This window comes from Thunnus thynnus, chromosome 4 (assembly GCF_963924715.1).
Source record: "Thunnus thynnus chromosome 4, fThuThy2.1, whole genome shotgun sequence".
In the NCBI taxonomy this organism is placed as follows: Eukaryota; Metazoa; Chordata; class Actinopteri; order Scombriformes; family Scombridae; genus Thunnus; species Thunnus thynnus.
The window spans coordinates 6,500,063-6,519,893 of NC_089520.1; the positions used below are offsets into that span (position 1 = coordinate 6,500,063).

At 37.4% G+C, this 19,831-nt stretch overlaps 1 protein-coding gene across 1 annotated transcript; it reads right to left on the reverse strand.

Moving 5' to 3' along the window:
• Positions 1–2,206: 2,206 nt before the first annotated feature.
• On the reverse strand, positions 2,207–19,598 carry LOC137180990 (protein-glutamine gamma-glutamyltransferase 5-like). Its single transcript, XM_067586310.1, has 15 exons — positions 19,464–19,598; positions 13,642–13,812; positions 12,674–12,928; positions 12,454–12,572; positions 11,612–11,740; positions 10,897–11,074; positions 10,344–10,479; positions 8,371–8,480; positions 7,366–7,481; positions 7,123–7,249; positions 6,784–7,046; positions 4,970–5,144; positions 4,611–4,774; positions 3,991–4,124; positions 2,207–3,170 (listed from the first exon to the last, which is right to left on the reverse strand). Exons 1-15 carry the CDS (start codon positions 19,486–19,488, stop codon positions 3,023–3,025), a joined length of 2,250 nt encoding a protein of 749 aa, XP_067442411.1. The 5' UTR covers positions 19,489–19,598; the 3' UTR covers positions 2,207–3,022.
• Positions 19,599–19,831: the final 233 nt, after the last annotated feature.

A 19,831-nucleotide genomic window follows, 5' to 3' on the forward strand; every position in this document is an offset into this window, starting at 1 on the left:
CCATTCAAGATAAGGCAAGAGCTAATAATAAAGAATTAAATTTATGATTGTTTTGGAAAAAAAAAAATACTCATCTGTCAATGTGGAGCAGGTGTCACTATAATCATTAACGTACAATCTTTGCTTTACAGGACACACAAAAATACAATTTCCCATAAACACAGTCAAATACACAGTTATGTACTAACTCTGTAACAACTGTGTTCTTTGAAATTCAGTTTAGTGGAGGGCTAAACGGATCCACCATCAAACAGTATTTACAAATGAACAGAGACGTTCATCTTTATAGAATTTACCATCTAAAACTGCAGTAAAGTGTTGTCTGCCTCATTTCTACCACCTTTTCCAATATTCATGAACGCATCATTAGAAAGAGCGCAGCAGTTGTTCGGTTTCTATTTCAGGGAGTCGATAACAAACAGCAAATCTCGCGTTGTCACAGTTTGTTCTTTCAAATCAAAAGTGAAAACTGCTGTTTCATCTGCCTTCATGTGACTCATTTCACCTCTACACTTCGCTTTCTTTTATTACATTTGAGGCAATTTATTACTGCACTGAAACTATTTCCTGTATTTCCTCTTTCATTTTGTTTTTAAATGATTTTATTTTCCTCTTTATTTTGTTTTTAAATGTTCTAATGCACTTATTGGCCTCATGTAAAGCTCTTTGAATTGCCTCTGTGTTTTAAAGGTGCTATTCAAATAAACTTGCATGATTAGTTGTCATGTTACATTGAAGTACCATTACATCTATGTTTCCATGAAACATGAATCCAGGATGCAAAGGGGATATTTTGTCTATCAGGGGAACAGTTTTGTGTCAGGTTTTATCAAATAACATCACAATGTTTTTCACTGTCAGTCATTTTGTCAAAAAAAACACCTTTTCTTAGGTGAATATGTCATTTTTGAAACATATCTAAAGCGAACAGTTGTCATTTCAACAAACCGTGTAGCGACACATTTTCATATTTGATGTATATTTCATATACGCAGCAAAACAACTAATATAACTATATCTCAGATTATATAACGGTGTCAGGATACATTTGATATTGTGTAAAACAGTGGTTCTGTCATAATTCTCCAGATAAAACACTGTGGATCACAGGCAGCATGTGGTCCTGACAGCAGCAGCAGCAGTGCTTGATGGAAACCGGCAGCCTTATATAGCCTGCCACTGGCGACGACCTCGACCCCTACCTCAGTATAGGGAAATCTGCCCCTCACCTGACATCAAACTACACAAAACACAACAAATACATTAAAACACATTTACACTACACTAACATCAAATAGTCTGCATGATCTTAATTTATGTTACATATTACAGTAGAATCATAGAAAACCTGAACAGCAGATTAAAGAACACTAACACCCCTACACTAATTACCACATGGTATCTCCTGGAACCTTTAAATTGGTGCTCTGATAACCTGCGGACTCTTTTATCCTGAACACCCCGGAGAGGAGACCGAGGTGACATAAACACAAATGTTACACATTATATTTCTGCACAATCAAGCAACAGTTAACGTTACATTCAGTCCATCATCATTTTGGGGAAGGTAATGAGCTCATTATGTTGAGGTAACCAAACTGAGTATATATATGTTTGTCTTTACAGGGTTGACCGCCAATTAATTCCAGCTGAGAGGCAGCTACAGTATCTACAAAACACACATCATTAATACATGCAACAATTTCAATTTAATACAAAAAAACATTCAACCCTTCAAGTTTGTGCCTTATTTCTTTTACCAGCACTGTTTACAAATTGTGCCACAAAATACTAGTAATGAAGAGGACCGTCATTACAGGTTCCAGACCTTTTCTGGCATTTGACCCCTTAAAATGTCCACTTGTGATGCCTCATCACAGGTCATAGCTTTTGGTGTGAATATAAGTTTTTTAGCAGTCATTTCTCCTTCTGGGATTGTTTCATATGGAGGATTTATAGAGGCCAGAATAATAATAAAGTAAAAGTATCCACTATTTAAAAGATAAATGCAAAATTTTGAGAAAAGTCAGTAAATAATAGACATAATTTTGTGTGACAGAAATATTTCTCGCCTTTCTCATCCCTTTAATTATCTGGTGACCCTTCGGATTTATGTTGAGACAACTTGGTTGAGAGCCACCGATTATCACAGTAGTGTGATGACAGAAATATATATGGCGTAATTAAGACACAAAGACCACAGGGCTTTCAAAAAACATTTTATTTGTGTATTTCACACATTCATTAACAGTACAAATGGAAAGATACAGTGCAGTTTATACAGCGTTTGGTTTTTTTTTTTAGCCACAGGGAGGCACTTAAACCCCAGTTATGGATCGCTATTTGAATCCATTGTAACTGTGAATGGAAGCTGACTGCAGCTGTCGTCCTCTGCAAAGGAGCAAGATATAAACTTTCCAGAGCCAAACAAACCCAAGAGACAGTAGGAGTGAGACGTCTCTGTTTGTCCTGCTCTGCATGGCATCCTTTAAGTTCGGCCATTTGTTTTTCATCGCTGCCAGGTATTATGGATAATATTTTATTCAATAGTTCAACCTGTGTCTGTGCCTATGTCTTCTCTCTAGAGCTCCAATTTGCCCAAATATTTAACACTATACAAAGAAAAATCCCAAAAGAAGCACATAAGAAGAACTTCAGATCAATTTCTACCCGGCCGTTGCAGAAAACAGACCATAATGCAACAAAATGTGTTGTTTTTACTGATTTTCACAGCTGTTTGTTGTAGGTATGCTCTTTCTTTTTCAAATGACTGAATGTAAACAAGACGAGTTTCCCTAAAACAATGAATTAAATATGTATTTGTAGTATTAGAAACAGTAAGTGAATTATTCCTGGAATATACTGAGTGTATTGCACACTAAAGACTATGATACATATATATATATATGATATCCTGTAAAGATTATATAAACAGCCATGAAGTTTTGTCACAAAGAGTTGACATTTCTGACATTTTGTTCCTGAGTAAAAGTATTCGACTCTTATTCTGAAATACTCAGATTTACAGTCGGACGTAGACAGTGGAGCTTCCCTTAGCATTTCTGAAGGTGGAGCAGTCGAAGTCGGCCACAAGAGTCTTCTGTCCGATCTTGTAGGGAACAAAGAAGAACTTGATACGTATTCTGGTATTTGGACGCAGATCTGGAAGTCTGTGGATGACACAAAGAAACTGTTAGGAAGAACAAAACTCAGAATGGGTTTGTTTGTTGGTAAAATTTATTCATTTACATTGCCTGATGTTGCCCAGATTTTGGACAGTTTACTTTTAATTTATTCAGTGCAAAACTTCCCAATTTTCCAACCAGGGCTGGCTAAGTATCAAAGGCTAGCATTAAATGTCTGTTGTTTGCTTATTCTTTGACCAAAAAGTTCCTGATTTAAATTAAAATTTGGTAATTGTGGAGTATTTTATGCAGGTAAAGTTTTTGAGAACATCTTCTAGTTTTTGTTGAAAGAAAAAAAAAGTGGTTTGTAGAAAAATGTGTTTACATTTCTCACAGTAAGGGTTCAAAAAAAGTCGTTTTGGAGCATCTGTACCAAAAGTCATATATCAGATAATCACAGTATTGACACATTTGAAATGATAGCCTGAAACCCTAACTGACAGAAAATTAAATTAATATATTTTTATTTCAGTAGTTTTAGTCATTTACAAATTAAAAATAACTGAAAACATTTACTGATAACAGCTTTTATTTATTTTCATATAATTAAGAATACTCAAGAAATTTTGAACAGACTAAGATGAAACATCAATTTGTGCTCTAATAAGCTGTAAAAGACAATTATGACATTTAATAGACTATAACATTAAATGATGACCCTCTAGAATTAACCCACAGATTAATCAATTGTTAAAAAAAAAAAAAAAAAATTAGTTGTTTTTGCATGTTTACTGTAACCAACCTTGAACAGCATCCGACATCCCCATGAGGTCATACACACACACACACACACACACACACTGACCTGCATTCAAATTCCCTTCTCAATAAGCCACTTCCAGAAACAGTCAGAGTGCACTCCTTCAGCGTCTCCTTGACCGTATTCGTAAAGATCACCTCTGCACTCGCCTCATGGTTCAGTCTGGTCTGACCGACAACCTGGAACAAACATTTTAACAGTTTAATCGAATGAACTCAGTGAGGCAGTCAAACAACAATCACTTGCAGTTACCCATCAGACGACAAGACGAGACAGAAAAACAGAGAAACAGAGTGGAAAAGCTGTTGAAGTTGAAAAAGTTGTGTTATTACGCCAAGGAGCAATACAATGTTGGTATTAAAGGTTATATCTTCCAGAAAACAACAAACCAAACTGCATACATCACCTTCACAATACTCTGCTTACTATTTTTGCAGATAAAGCTTGAAGTTTAGCTCAAAGCACTGCTGTGCATAAGCACAGTCTCACAGAGCAGCTTGCATGGCTGTATTTTGTTAATTTTGAGTTTTTCTCTTAAAAATCACAGTTTGAATATGAGAATTATGCCAACAGCTGTCAGTTAAAGTGACAAATATTCTTTAGAATATTTAGAAATTCTAGAAACAGATGGACAGAGGTTGAAGTTTAGTTAACTATCTACTTACATTGATGGAGACGGGAGGGTCCAGCAGCACGATGTCATTTTCAGCCAGGTATGTCTCGTCTGACTTCTTTTTGTCTGTCACAATGGCAGAAACTCTCATACTGTCACATTCCTGCATGTGTTTATGGTAGGCCGAGAACGGGACCAGGATAGGGATGGACAGATCTGCAAGACACAGCAGATGGGGAGACAGATTTAAAGTTGGTGCACCAAAATTCCTGGAAAACATATAGTATTTTCTTACATAAACCTCAGGGTATTTGGGGTTTATTTGTCCAGGCTTAGAGATATCTGTCTCTGAGATTTATGCCTCCAGCCAAAGACAATTAAGCTGAATGGAATCTAAAAAACAAGAGTTACCTTTCCCAGGCAGCAGTGTCTCCTGCTTCACGTCAGTCTGGATGCTCGCAACAGGTGAGCCGTTGTACCTCATGCCCCAGACGCTGATGATGATGGACAGCGGCCTGGCAACACTGCTCTCACTGTGCAGCACCAGATTCAGACGCACATCCTCACCGTTCACCGGCTTGGACACCTGCAGAACCACACAATGGGAGGAATGAGATATATATATATAAGTCATATATGGACGTATCCAATATTTAGTGTCATCCAGCATGATAACAATATTTACTTTAAACCACATCTTGTGACATTTCTTTAGTAGAGAAATACAGGACTGATGCACAGTGGGGGTAACACTTAAAGTCTCCCTCCATTCAAGTTTTTCTTCTTTTTCCTACAGTTGAATGAGCTTCACTGTGCAGAATGACGTATGTGCAGAGTTTGAAACAACAAGGCTGTTGTCATTCATCTGCTGAAAGTTTCTCTGAGCTCAATGAAAATCAGATTTTAAGTGGGCCTCCTTAAAATCTAACATAATCTGTGACATCACAACTAGTTTGGAAGCCAATACACACTTAAAAAATCCCATTTATCTGCTTATAACTACATTATAATGTGTTATAAACCATCTATAAAATGTATGTATACTGCTTATAAGGACGTAAAGTAAAGTTCTACCAAAATCGGTCAAATCTGTCTATTTTGTTTACTTTTAAACAACTAATCAGTGATGTGTGCACCGACTGTTTTTGAGGGGAAGGGGCAAACCAGAAGGTCATTTGGGTCGACTACAGGAGTAGTTTGATTAACCAGAATCTTTGTTTTTGTTAATGTCTTGATGCAGGAGAGAATGCACTTATTGAAACAAATTCAAAGTTGCTATCTATGATGTGATTGGTGCAAAATGCAGAATGAAATGTTATATTGAAGCAGTTATATACTCAAGGTTACGCTGCATTGTCAGATAGTGTAACTGCATTCACAGCCAAAGTAGCATTCCTTGTTAGGGTGTGTTTTACACTCACAAACAAGCACCACCGCAGTATCCATAATTACAGGCAAGATTTTTCTTAAAACTGTTACAAATGTACAGAGATCCTGAAGTCCTGACAGATCACACAAGACAAAAACATAACTGTATATTTTAAGACTTTCAATTGCTCTGTTTAAATGTGTCTTTGACAGTCAATATTTTAAAATGTGGCAGGTTTCATGCTTAAAAAGTAAATTTTTCCATGTTTCATTTTGGTTTTTGCTTTTCTTAGATAGGAGACAGTACAGACGTGGCTGGAAATGAGGATATGTACTGAACAACATTATCACTGGGTGTGCTTCTCAATACTTGTGTTCACAGAGAACAATGGTCCATTCTTAACATAACCATAATACCAGGGCCAGTGTGTATTCATTTAAAGTCCCCCGAGTAAATAATGAAGCCAAATGTTCCTTTTTTTTTTACACTGGTGCCATGTTGTGGAACAGCATTTTGTTGCACATCCAGTTGTTAAATATGAAAGTCAGGTTAGGACTTATTTATGGAATAAGAACACAGATCTATAATGAATCTTCAATCACATTTGTACTTTAGCCATTAAATTGTATTTAGGTATTTTGATATCATGTCATATTATATCTTTGAGAGATTGGAAATTAAATGCGTTAAAGCTCTACAGTCCGCCAGGATGCCCAAGAGCTTCTTTTTAAAACCACTAACTAGCTAATACTGAACAACTTTATAATAGCCAGATAGAAAAATCTCACACTAATGAGACTAAAAACAAGATCCATCCTTTTCAATAACTTCAGGGACTGAAGTTTCTCTGACGTACCTCTTCAAATCGCATGGACACTTCTGGCGGTGGAAGGATGCTAGTCGGGGTTTCATTCCCGTTCACCACCCCGTTCTGTGCCGTCCCTCCACTCTGCTCTTCCTCCTCCGTCCCTCCGTTCTCCTCTGGCTCCTCCGTCCCTCCATTCTCCTCTGGCTCCTCCATCCCTCCATTCTCCTCTGCCTCCTCCGTCTCTTCACTCTCATCTCGGGAATAGTCTCTGGTGATGGCGTATTTAAAGACAGCCCTCTCCTTCTTTGTTCCTGTAAGGGTAGTAATTCAAGTCAGTAATTTGCCACTGATTGTTTGATTTGTGATTTGTTTGTGCGGTAAACCCACCCTCTCTGTGCTTGTAGGAGTCAGTGATGTTCATCCTCTTGTTGGAGGTGACAGACTTGGTGGAGATGTTCTGACCGACTCTCTTTGTGTCAGAGAAGATTTTCACTTTGGAACCGTCGGCTTTGACCTGACAGGAAACAACAAACACAGACAACAGAAACATCACATAAACAAATTTCTTGAAAACTCATTTGTATTTATTTTTTTCACTAAACGTGTTGTTGATGAGGTTATAAGACTGACCAGCCAATCGATGCAGTCGGCGTTGACCTCGGCGAAGACAAACGGGATGTCGTACTTCAGGTCAGTTTCTCCGTTCAGGATGGCTTTGACCGGAGATGGACCGCAACAGTACACACCTACAACAGGACAAACCATTAAAATCAACACACAGACATGAAATACGAGATGACAACAGAGTGTTTTCCACAGTATAGTTTTCATTCTAATTCACTGTGAAATGTGACTTAAAGCCATTATGCGGCGGATTCCAAAATCTCTCACTGTACATTATTCAGAAGCGACGTACTAATGAGATAAAATTCACACCACAGTAGCTCAAGGAGAAGCCTTCTAGAATAAGCGACTCAGCATTCAGTTCCACCTTCCTCCCCAGAGGATGAATCTCTGTCTTTGTGATTATTTCTGACCTTGCTAACAACACCATCAGGTCAAAACTTCCTCTTGAACACAAGAAATATGAAAATCTGTCAAGTAGATTGTGATGAAAACTCCTGAGCACATTTACGCTCGCCAGAGGATGAACCCCCCGGGACAAACTCTTTGACCCCGTAACCTCAGGACAAACTTAACAACACATTTTTAACATTTTATAACATTTATTTATGCCTCACTACTGATTTGGCTCTAAGAATAACAAAATCAAGTATTTCAGTCTTTTTATATTTTAAATTATTATTCAAAACTCAGAATTTACTATCTATAAATTGTTATCTATACGTTCATATTCAGGAGGTGGTTAATTGGTAACATTTCTATGGAAACACATTACAATATTATATTTCAAATAATCTACAAAAGACTTCAAAGAGGATGATTCTGATGAGTTATGTTTAGTGCAAAAATATATTTTCCTAAATCCCTGTTTTAGATGGCTTTAGAGTTTTTTGAGTAACACTGGCAGTAAAATCTCAGTGTAGAAAGCAGTCAGCATGTTCAATTTGGACAAGAAACAAAGTCATCAGAGCAGAGAAAAAAAAACAGGAAAAAAAACAGGAAAGTCTGTACCATCGCTCTTCTCCTGCGGTGTTGGATCCAGAACTTGCCAGCCATCATATTTGCCGTCGTTTGCCAGGTCTGGCCGCCTCATCCACGCCTCCACCCACACGTGATAGTTCCTAAAACACAGCACAGCATTCAGTAGACTGAAACAAAAGGACCAGAACATTCGAGCACAGTGAAATCCATCCAAACAAAGTTGGTTTTGAAATAAAGAGGACAAACACAAAATCTTACAACGTTGATTTTGTGAAAAATGTTAAGTCACAAACAAATATGAGTGAAAATAAGATTCTATAATTCAAAACTGGTATAAAGCACAACATAATCCACAGAAACTGCAGCCCAACAGGCCCAACAGTACATGTTAAAATAATTTAGAACCCCGATGTACTGAATACTTTGAAATATCACACTGCTCTGCACACTTGATGTGCTGGAAAAGGCTCAGAAACGACCTTTAAAGAATAACAGGACACTTAAACTCGACACTGGAATAGACAATAACGACATTATTTATTGGCGGATCAGAAGCTTGTTCATGCAGTTGTAAAAGTAAACAAGTACTGACATGTCGACATGTTTCATGGTCTTGTATTGTTTACTCTGTTCTGACCTATAAAAGCTGTCAAGTTTATTTAATTATTTTTAACAGGCAAATTACATTTATTTAATTACCTCTAAAAAAAAAGGAGTGGCGCTGTCTGGAACGGTACTCTACACACCCAAGATCATTTATAACGCTGCGTGTCAAACAGAGGAATTAAACTGTAAACCAGCTGGAGCCTTGACACCACCGACCTGATTACTCCTTGACATAGAGAGTTCACAAAATCTGTTTGTTCTTTGCACAACTTTAGGGCTCTAATCAATATTGTTATATTAAGAATGGATCACTGTCATGTGAAAGATGTAGCTCCTGGAGAAAACCCCCAGAATTATAACTCAACTGTGCGTTTCCCCTCAGCTCTACAGAGCGTTTTAGTGTCTTTCAGGGTCATTGTTTTGATTTTTCAACTCTACTTTTTGCTAAGCGTCATTTCCAGCAGCAGCAGGCAGCTGTTAAAGCTCTGATAAACCCACTGTGCTCTACCTGCTCAGCATCGACAGGCAGCCAGACAAAGTTAGCGACCACATGGTGAAGAAAGTGGAGCATTTAGCAGCAAAAGAGCCAAATAAGTTGGTGGAAAGCAAAACAGAGTTAAAAGGAGAGTGAATATTGAACTTAATGTTGCTCTGTGTCTGTTGGATGTGTAAACATGCATCACTTAGCTAACACATGTCATATCACCGTAATAGAAAATAAAATGTCAGTGTTGTGTTCACAGCTTATTTCCACTTCCTCAAGGTGGCAGAAAAATCACTTATTGCTAGTTTGAAGACAAAAATCCTTACATATCAACTGCAGAAGCCAGTTGCCAGTTGTTAACTAAGCAGTTTTAGACTTTAATCACAGGAGCGGCGGATCAGAAAATGCTAATTTGAGTCATTTTTGGAAGCAACCAATACAACTTATTCTGTTGTTTAGAGGATTTGTTGTTTGGCCAGGAATAACTGTGGAAAATCAGCCTTGTAGCCAAACTCTGGATCATTTAGTTCTGCTCTGTTGATCAGTGGAAACTGTCTGCATTGGATTAATTGATCTCTGATTAAAGATAAAGACATAGACTCAGTAAACACCAAAGCAGGTATGACTTCAAACTGTGTCTGAAGATTGAAAGATAAATATAGTAAGGCCATCATTTTCTATCAAATAACATCTTCTTGCCAACTAGAATACATTACCTAATTATACGCTGGAGAATTTAAGACATATATTTATTATTGTCATTATATTATCTGTGTTTTGTTTCAGTTTTCTTTGATTCAGGTGTGTTTAAAGGTGGAACACTTAGAAGAGACCATAAAACAATCAAGTATGAAAATGTTAAAATCAGTAATATCAGGTGCGCACGGTGTCCTGTTCACCCTCTGAAACTCACCAGATGCTGTCCTTCGCTGGTGCCACTCTGACCCCGTAGTCGGCGTGGTAAACGTCGATAGTCAGGTTCTTGTTGTTGTCGTGGGCTGACTGGTAGTTGGTGATGACGCGGCAGGGGATGCCCAGCAGACGCATCACTGCAACCGAACACAAAGATGTGAATCATTCAAATAAATCCATATCAGTGCACTGTTTCCTCACCTGTTGCAGCTCCGTTAGGCAACAATTAATGCCCAGAACAGCTGCTTAATATTTACTTATTTTATACAGTACTGTGCAAAAGTTTTAGGCACTTTAGATGTTTAGATTCTTATCCATCACGCAGTACCATCAGGGAGGCATCAGGTATCATAGACATCTAGACTCTAGATTATTTTTGAAAGCTTCCTCACTTCCCTTCTAGTGCCTAAAACCTTTGCACAGTGTTATACATATAGCAGGAAATGAGAATAGAAACAATAAGACTCCTTTTTTGTAGCAACAGTGCTTCAGGGCTGGTATGTTTCTTTACAGATGTTGTTCCAGGTGTGAGACGCAGCAGAGTCAGATGTTACCTGAGCACATGACGCCGGCGAACACCCAGCACTGTCCGTACTTGACCGACTGGCAGCCGCTGTTGAACCACTTCTGAAGGATGGTGTGGCTGTTGCTCCAGTGAGAGGGAGAGAACCCGCCCAAAAACGAATTTCCCCAGCGTCCAACCAGGACGCCACCGTCATCTTGACTGTTAATCTAAAAGAGAAAAACAAACAGAGATGGAAATTTTTTTTTTTTACAAAAATTCACAACTTTATTCTCTCAGATTTGGACTCCCTTCCAGATTTTTCCCTCCCTTACACAGTCCCATTTATATTTTGAAAACTGCATCATTGACATCAGCTATCTTCTTCTTCTCTGCTTTAGTGCCACATTGCAAACATTTATAGAACATTACCACCACCAATTGTCCATCACTTACACTGTGCAAGTGCATTAGGATGGGATCTTTAATGGTCAGTATGTACAGGGGCAATAATTACAGTGAGAAAAACATGTTTCAGTGATCATCTGGGCTTCTGACTGTTGTTTTAAGACAGACTTGAAAAATTGCGAACTTGTCCTTTAAAGAAAACAATGACAAGGGGCATTTAAATGACTCCTTTCACTGTCATTTATCAGTTGAAAGTTTTAATATGTTGCAAATTCTCTCCTCAAACTAAAAAGGGCATTTCAACAATCATCAAATTAAGCTCATAAATGTAAAAAAAAACCACACAGAGCACGTCCTACCATGGCGCTGACCACGCGGCCGACGTAGATGGGGTTACAGCGAGCGGAGACGTCGTCACCCGGGTCACTCAGGTGTTTGCGGTTCTTGTCCAATATCTTCACACAAATCTTCACCATGTCCTCCTCAAACTGGGCAGGAAGGCAGACGGGAAAGGAAAAGTTTATTACAGTTTACTGGTGGTTTACCAGCACAATTACACAAATTACACACAATTAAAATAATAAAGATTCCACCTGTCGAGATGGACAATTATCCAACTATTACAATTATATAACATTTTACTTTCAGTGGAAGCAGTTTGTGGTGATGGTGATGTTCTTTTACATAATTCAGTTGTCAAAATTAATGATTCCAATTATATTGTAATTAAAAACTGAAAAAAACTAGTTATTGAAGTCTTCATTTTGCACATGTGAATTTTCATCTTATGTAATGAATAACATAGTTCATTGATTTGAACATCGGTTTGATTAATTTATATAAAATTTTGTATGTATTTTCTATGTAATGGGATTAATGTAAGGGGTCACTTTTTTTGTTAAATCCTAATTTATTTGTGGAGGATAAAGGGGATCATTACAATATACTGTAAGTATAATGCCAGTTTAGATATACAGGCAACTGTTTCATTTCCAGTTTGTCTGTAGTTATTGTTGCATAAGCAGTAATTCTGATGCCAATTTGCCAAATAAAAGAACAAATGGTGACCATCAGATTTCCAACATGTCATGCAATTTAATGTCAGTTGGACATTAAAGCTGTCAGTTTGTCATGTCAGGGAAATCCCTGCATTTAAAGGGTATAGGAGTAGGTTTCTTTTATAATCTCACTGTGTGTGTACCTGTGCAAAGTCCCAGTTCATAGATATGATGTAGTTTCCACTTCCTTTGTAGATGATTCCTTGTTCATTCATCACATACTCCTGTCTCTCCACCTCATCAGGCAGAAACACCCAGTCATCTACAGAGAGAATGAATTGTATGTAAATTGTAAATGTAATGTAGACAGACAGACAGACAGACAGACAAACACATATATAGACAGACAATATTCCAACCTACCAGGACACCAGGGGTTGAAGAGCACTGCAGGTGTTGCCAGCAGTGTCTCCTCATCCCTGTGCTTCACAGACAGCTGGTACTCCCCTACTGGGGCGTCAGCAGGGGGGGTGATGGTCAGGGTTAAGTTGCCTGTTAGCGGTGAGGAGCTCTTGTGAAGCTCTATCTTCCACACCGCCTTTGCTGATGGTGAACGCGGCACGCCGTCTGGGATACTCAAGTATGACAAAGTACCCTGGTCCTCTGAAGGGTGTTTTCCTGTAGAGGGGAGCCATTCAGATATTTAGTGCTGTAACAGTACTCTATATTCATCCATCCATTGGTTTTCACTGACTGAACCTTCCAGTCAAAACAATAATATCATTCTAAAAGTATTGTCAGTGTAGCCAAAGCCTGATACGGGTTATTTCCCTCTACTGTGGAATAAAGCAGTAACTAGCCTATAAAAGCAGTGAAATTGAGGAAAAATGGTAAATTGGACATTAACATCAGGTCAGACATTTCTGTTTTGTTAGATATGTGTCTGTGTACTATTAATCAGGGTTTCTTCCGTGTTCACCAAATTAAAATATATGTTTTTAAGACCTTTTCAATGCCACATACAATGTAATTTAACACCTTTTTTATACTCAAACTGGTTGAATGATGGAAAACCAGATGGAGCAATAAGGCCTACAATTATTTAGTAATTACATACATTTATTGGTATTTATATCACAATTTTGTCAGTACTTTCCAGCTGTACATAACAATAATTCCTAGCATTATAATTAATCAATTAACATAACTTGGACCCAAATAAGTGGCAAAAAATTGATGGATGAATTAACCAATTACAAAATAGTGAATTAACTTAAGTTAATGAGCCAATGAGCCTCCTAGTTCCTAACAGGAGTGACAGTGTTTGCTACAGACGCCCGTTATTGTCCAAAAACGACTCTTAAAAACAAATAATTTAATGAGGGACTAACCGGTCACTGCAGTGATGACGAGCGGGTGAAGGTCAGGGTTGAAAGATTGCGTCAGTTTAAGGGTCAAGGTGAAGGGTTGGCCTCGCCTCACGATCAGCTGATCCACTGAGATCTCACTGGTGTGGTGTTCAGTGTTGTTGGTCTTACTGTGGAGGTCGACTCCGTTAAAGACTGAAAGAAACAAAAACATACAAATATGAACAAGTCGATAAAATCTGTGTTTACTTACTTATTAAAAGAGACATTAAGCTTTGGAAAGTTAATCAACTCTAACAAATGATTGATATAATTTATTTGATGCTACTAATATTTCATTTCATTACTATCCACTATTTAAGAAGAGCAAATCTCCAAGTAGAAAAAGCAAAATATGTATCATATAATATAATTATCTTATCTTATAATTATAATCAACATAATCATTTGTTTCATGTCCAAAACTTATGTACAAGCTTCAGATCAAATCAGTGTAGTTTTTCTGGTTGCACATTGAGATCATAACAAACTTAAAATGTCCTTAAATTACAGTTTTGCCTGCTATTACACAGTTTTATAGGTTATTATATATTACATTCTCAAACCTTTTATTTTGCATTGAGGCAGGTTAAGACTTGATGATTTTTTATGACTTTTTTTAAAAAAAAATTACAGTTATTAGACAGTAATACAGTGGCTGACAGAGCTCAGTGCATGGTAATTTAAAAAAAAACACGAGCAAATAGACAAAACACAACAAAATAAAGAAACAAAAACAAAACGCTCCTTACAAATGAATAAATGAATAAAACACAGGCAAGTTAAAGTGTCCAAATCTTGTATTTATTTCATCTTGTTGCTGACTTTATGGTTTAACATCACACCTTGATGCTGCTGCACTGATACAAAGGTTTCCTTCAGGGTGCATCAGTACACAGTGACATCACTGTTGGGTGTGGTTACAGGCGTGACAGGGTGCGGTTAGAGATTTGAAACTTTCCAACCCCACAAAGCATTTAAACTTCACTTTTCAGCCTGGCGTTAAGTTACTCTTTAAGAAACACATTCACCAATCTGACAACACATATATACACATACATGACATGAACGCACCGCAAATACAGAAAACACGAGCAAATAAAGAAACGCTGCAAGTCATTAATGATCGCAACAAATTTGCAGCCAGCGGACATTAAAAATGGATCAACCCAACAGATAATTAGTAAAATACCTGTACAAATGCCTGCAGTAACATTAGAACCACACAATCAGAAAGGTGTGACTGGCCCTGCCTAACCTACCTTAAATATAATGATACTGGTGTGATCCAGGAGAATGTGGGTGAGGCAGACAGCCAGATTCAGAGCCTAATGCTCCCAAAGGATAAAAGACCAACTCCCAGTATCTCTCACCTTGACTCATCTCAGCCAGAAACTGCAGCCTTTTGTTTTGCATTTAACATTACTTTTGTATACATTCCACAACACCTTACACCTCACTGTTCACACATTCACACCTACATTACTGATGTTACTGACTGACACCTACTTAACTATACTCAATATCTTTAATGTACTGCCAACCGTTGTGGCCATTTGTCATGGCCTAGGAGCCGACACTGTTAAAACTAAAATAAACATTGTTAGCTCATTTCCCAACATCAGTGACATGTAGATGAAAAGGTGAAGTTGCTTGTGATTTATTTGAACCATTGTATTGCTTGTGTTTCTTAAGCTGCAGTCTATTGAGCTCTCTCTGAAGCTGTAAGCACTGATATGGTGCTTTGTAGGTCAAAGGACGTCTAGTCATCCAGGTTACATACACACTGTATAACCATTGTCTCAGCATTTAAATGACAATATTTCAATGTGAATCAAGTTTAAATACACACTGGAATACAGTAATTGAAATGCTGTGTAGACAACTTTAAAAAAAGTTAAGTTTTAAACCAATTTAGACCTCTTTCTACCTGGCTGCCTCGATGTTTTTTGACCTGTAAAATGGCAAAAAAAAAGCTTATTGGGTACATTATGCATTATGTTATTATGCAATACGTTCTACAACGTCACAGATCACGTAATGCCTGTTTAATCATAAAACGGAAAAACGATCAGCTCCAGGGAAGACATACTGACATGCTGAGACAGGTGTGATTCACGAAAGGTGAGTTCAGCTGAGAGTGCGGAGACACCTGGAGCAAACAAGCTCAGCATGTTATAGTAAGTCACTTTGTTTGAATTTGTTTTGCAGAGCGTAAAATGTCACTGATGTGGCATTCCAGTGAGGAAACGTGCATGAATGGGGCAAGACATGACAGGACGGTGTAAGAAAGACGTGTGTCAACTCTCGACAGCTTGCTAGAACGTCACGGTCCGACACCAACACAATCCTGGAGTTTATAAAAGCTGTTTAAACTGCATGACGGAAACCTACCCTCAAAGGCTTAAATATTTTATTATTATTATTATTAAGCTTTATTTATTCAGGAAATACAAAGAGAAGTTTGTGCGTTATAAGTGGCAGAAACAAGTTGACAACATGAGAGGACAACTTGACACAGGAAGTCTGAAATAGCAAGGAGATTAGTTTAGCTTTACCTCAAAGGACCAGCGGTTGATTCCTGACTTGTATCAATATTGTCACAACTTAATTCATTTTCTGTTGTTCCTTCCTTTAACTAACTTGATGTAAACTTTATGAACATTAACAAAGATTAGAAAAAAGTGAAGGCACTCAAATAATAAACTGGTGCCATGAATGTTGACAATACTGTTTCTTCACTCAAAATCAGACTTTGCAATGCAACAAATCTTCCAAAGTAAACAACAAAATATATCAACAAAACGATCTCACCTCAAAGCTTTCTATCAAATTACATGACCATCATCAGCAGATGCAGTTTGCTTAGTTATGAGGCAACTGTAGAGCACTTTAAGGACTTCTTGGACATGTTTATTTTTCATATTTTTGAGACTCAACTTTTAAGCTCTTAATCATGGACAAGTCATCCTCAAAGTGCTCAGAAAAAATGAGGAATTTGAACATCTGTGCTATGTTTCAACAATATCTGAGCAAACTCCATCTGCTGATCATGTGATACAGTAGGATCTAAAGCCCCAGAACAACTCAACCATCTCCATGGTTGGGTTTAAGTAAAAAACTACTTGGTTAAGATAATGTAAAGATTGATGAGGTTAAAAGAAACCAATGTTGACTGTCAAGGAAGTTTTGCAGCGTAACAACAACATCATGCTACCTCTACCTGCTCAGAACAGACAGAGTCATGATCCATATGGCCACTTAAAGGTTCTTGTCAGGTAAAGGTTGTTTTGTGGGTTTCAACAAATAACCAATGCTGTCAGTTTTCTCATGAGGACAAACTTGAAAAATAAAATCAAGCTTTAAATGTTACAGTAGATCATGTGAAGAAACCAAAGAATCCCACAATCCCAGATTCATATCCTGCACGATGAAGGTCTGAAGACTGAGACGTGAGTACAAATGGTCAACAGTGTACAGATACTTTGGTTTCTTCACAGTCGAGAGTTTTTCATCCTGTGCACCTGTCAGCAAAGTTTTATTGTGTGCAAGAACTTTGTCGAACGTAATATGATAGATGAAGAATTAGACTAACTGTCTTGTGCATAAAATATGTTGATATTCCTGTATGCAGCAGAAAGCAGGCGTTTCATCTCCCTGCGATGAGAAACAACTCTGTGACCTTCTGTTATGACACACAGAGCACAGATCACATCAGATAATGTCATTTGGAGCTCATCTTTAATTGCAAGGTGTGTCTGACACGAACACACACACAGAGTCTTTCAGGTTACATTTAGCGGCCAAAGTATGTTTTTTAAATATATTTTATATATTATTTTGTATTGTATTTAAATTAAATATTCTTTTCCTTCCATTACTTCTGGTTTTAGGGTTTCTATGTGCGTTTGACAAACGACACCTGACAATGAAGTATGTAAAATATTTGAAATGCACAGTCAGCCTGGTCGCCAGATGTGTAAAATGACGACATTGTACATTTCTGTAAACCACAGATATGTTGAATATCTACGTTTCAACACGTGTAATAAAGAGCATATTAACCTTTCAACAATATGTATCCTGTCAACATTTCTAAAGTGGTGTGGACGTAGTTCACATGAGATCTGTATGAGCTGACTCTCTCATTAGGAGGAGGAGGAGGAGTCTGTGGATGGTTAGGAATTTTGTTGGAAGTTTGTTGGAAGAAAGTTGGAAATCAGCAGAGAGCATCCTAACCAAGTGGTTTTTGTGCCTGAACCTAACCAGACCTTAACTACAGTGTTGTCACATCATAAAACATCATTATTCCACTGATAACCGCCAACATTGAAACATAGACATCTAACGTATCCGTGGTTTGCAGAAACATATAATGCCAACGTTTTGTTCTGGTGATTGGGTCGGCATAGTGCATGTTGTATATTTTGCGACTAGTAATAACAAAATCTAAATAAAATCTAGATTTAGTTTCAAAACCTTCTCCACACTGCCTGGAATAAAATTCTGTTGGGGAAATGCTGAATCAATGTATTTATTGTTGACCTAAAAATATTCAAATTAAGATATACTAAAAATACTAGAATCTGCCTATAAATATCCATCAAGTGTAAATTTTTACATGTAGAATTTAAATTGCTAATTTCTTTAATATCTTATTTCATTTATTTAATTAAAATAGTTCCTTATCTATTTTCTTATCTATTACTTTATCTCTTGTGCTGCTGTCACATGTCAATTTCAGCACTTGGTGATGGATATAGTCTTATTGAATTGTTTTTAAGGTGCTTTTTGTTTTCAAATCACTTCATGACTTTTACCTAAAAACTTTTAATAAATTTTACCTGACTTACATTATTAATTCTCTTTAAAACCTTTCATGCTCCTACTTTTTTACATCTATCTTTTCAGGTGTATTTTTTTCATATTTTGTGAAGCACAATGTATTCTATCTTCTTTTATGATGTGCGCTATAAATAAAGTGTGTGTGTGAAAGCAATGATTGACATTTAACATTTCATGAATTACTACTCTGAGTTAAAAAAAAAAAATAGGTCTGCACAACATTAGTCAGACAACATTATATCTGTCACATCATAAGCAGAAAAGTTGTGTAGAACAAATTTTTCACTCTTCTTCTGTTCTTGTATTTCCTGCACATCTGCTCAACAACTGGCCAAACATAAACAAAATCATATTTCCGGCAGCTCTAGAGAAGTCGGATATCACAAAACACTTTAGTGATCTAAAGCGGAGACGTGTTTATGAACGACTGTTTGGTAAAAATGCAGGGATGCTCTTCTTAGTCTTGTCTCAGCATCTCAATGTTTCTCTTAACCAGATGTAATTTCACACAGTGATGTTTGGCCCAGATTCCAGCAAACATTCCAGCAATTATGGAAGAGTTCAGCAGTTGAAAATTACCAGATTTTCTGTAATGAACATCAACTTTGAGTTTTGTTTTTCTGTTTTTCCTGCAGAGCATCTTGTATCTTTGTTTAATTATTAATTTCTAGGATTATTTTCTGGAAAACAGATCGACACTGACACTGTGATCTAACAGTATTATTATTTTTCTATTTATTGCACAATATGAAGTCCATACTGGATTGAATGCATCATCCCCCACATTTGAAATATCAGCTATGCAACAGTGTTTGCTTGTCAAAACATGTGCAAGAAAACACCACATTAAGCCCTTCATTCATGCACCATTCAGCGTGGGCTGTCTCACTGAGACTTACACAGGATAAAGTATGATGACGCAGGTAAAATGGATTAACTTTATAAAAATTTTAAGTACTTACTCGATCTTCTGAATTCTGCTGTCATCTTGCCAGAACTTTCTCTCTTACAGTAGTAGATGTGAAGATTGTAAACTGCGCTCTGGCAGCCAGTCAGCAGCACACTGACAGGTGAGTTTGCGCTGATGGAATTTAAAGCACCTGTCGAGCCCCTCCCACTTCAAATGACACACATGAAACACGTCTTTCAACCTGGATTTTTTTTATCCATTTCCTGGTTGTTTAGAAGCAGCCTGTAGCTCAGGCCGCCACTGTGTCTGGGGTGTTGAGCGAGAAGATTTCTCACAACATAAATCATTTTTTAGCAGTCTTGACATCCAAAGTGATTTACGATGCAATGTAAATCAGTTTCTGGTGAACTGGAAGGCACT

What these genes read in the sequence shown, in the direction of transcription:
- LOC137180990 (XM_067586310.1), bottom strand. Translation starts at nt 19,488, where the DNA reads ATGACAGCAGAATTCAGAAGATCGA. An exon ending in TGAACTGGGACTTTGCACAG is followed by an intron (nt 11,741 to 12,453) that starts GTACACACACAG and finishes CTTCCTGCCCAG; the next exon opens with TTTGAGGAGGACATGGTGAA. An exon ending in CGCCGGCGTCATGTGCTCAG is followed by an intron (nt 10,480 to 10,896) that starts GTAACATCTGAC and finishes GTTCGGTTGCAG; the next exon opens with TGATGCGTCTGCTGGGCATC.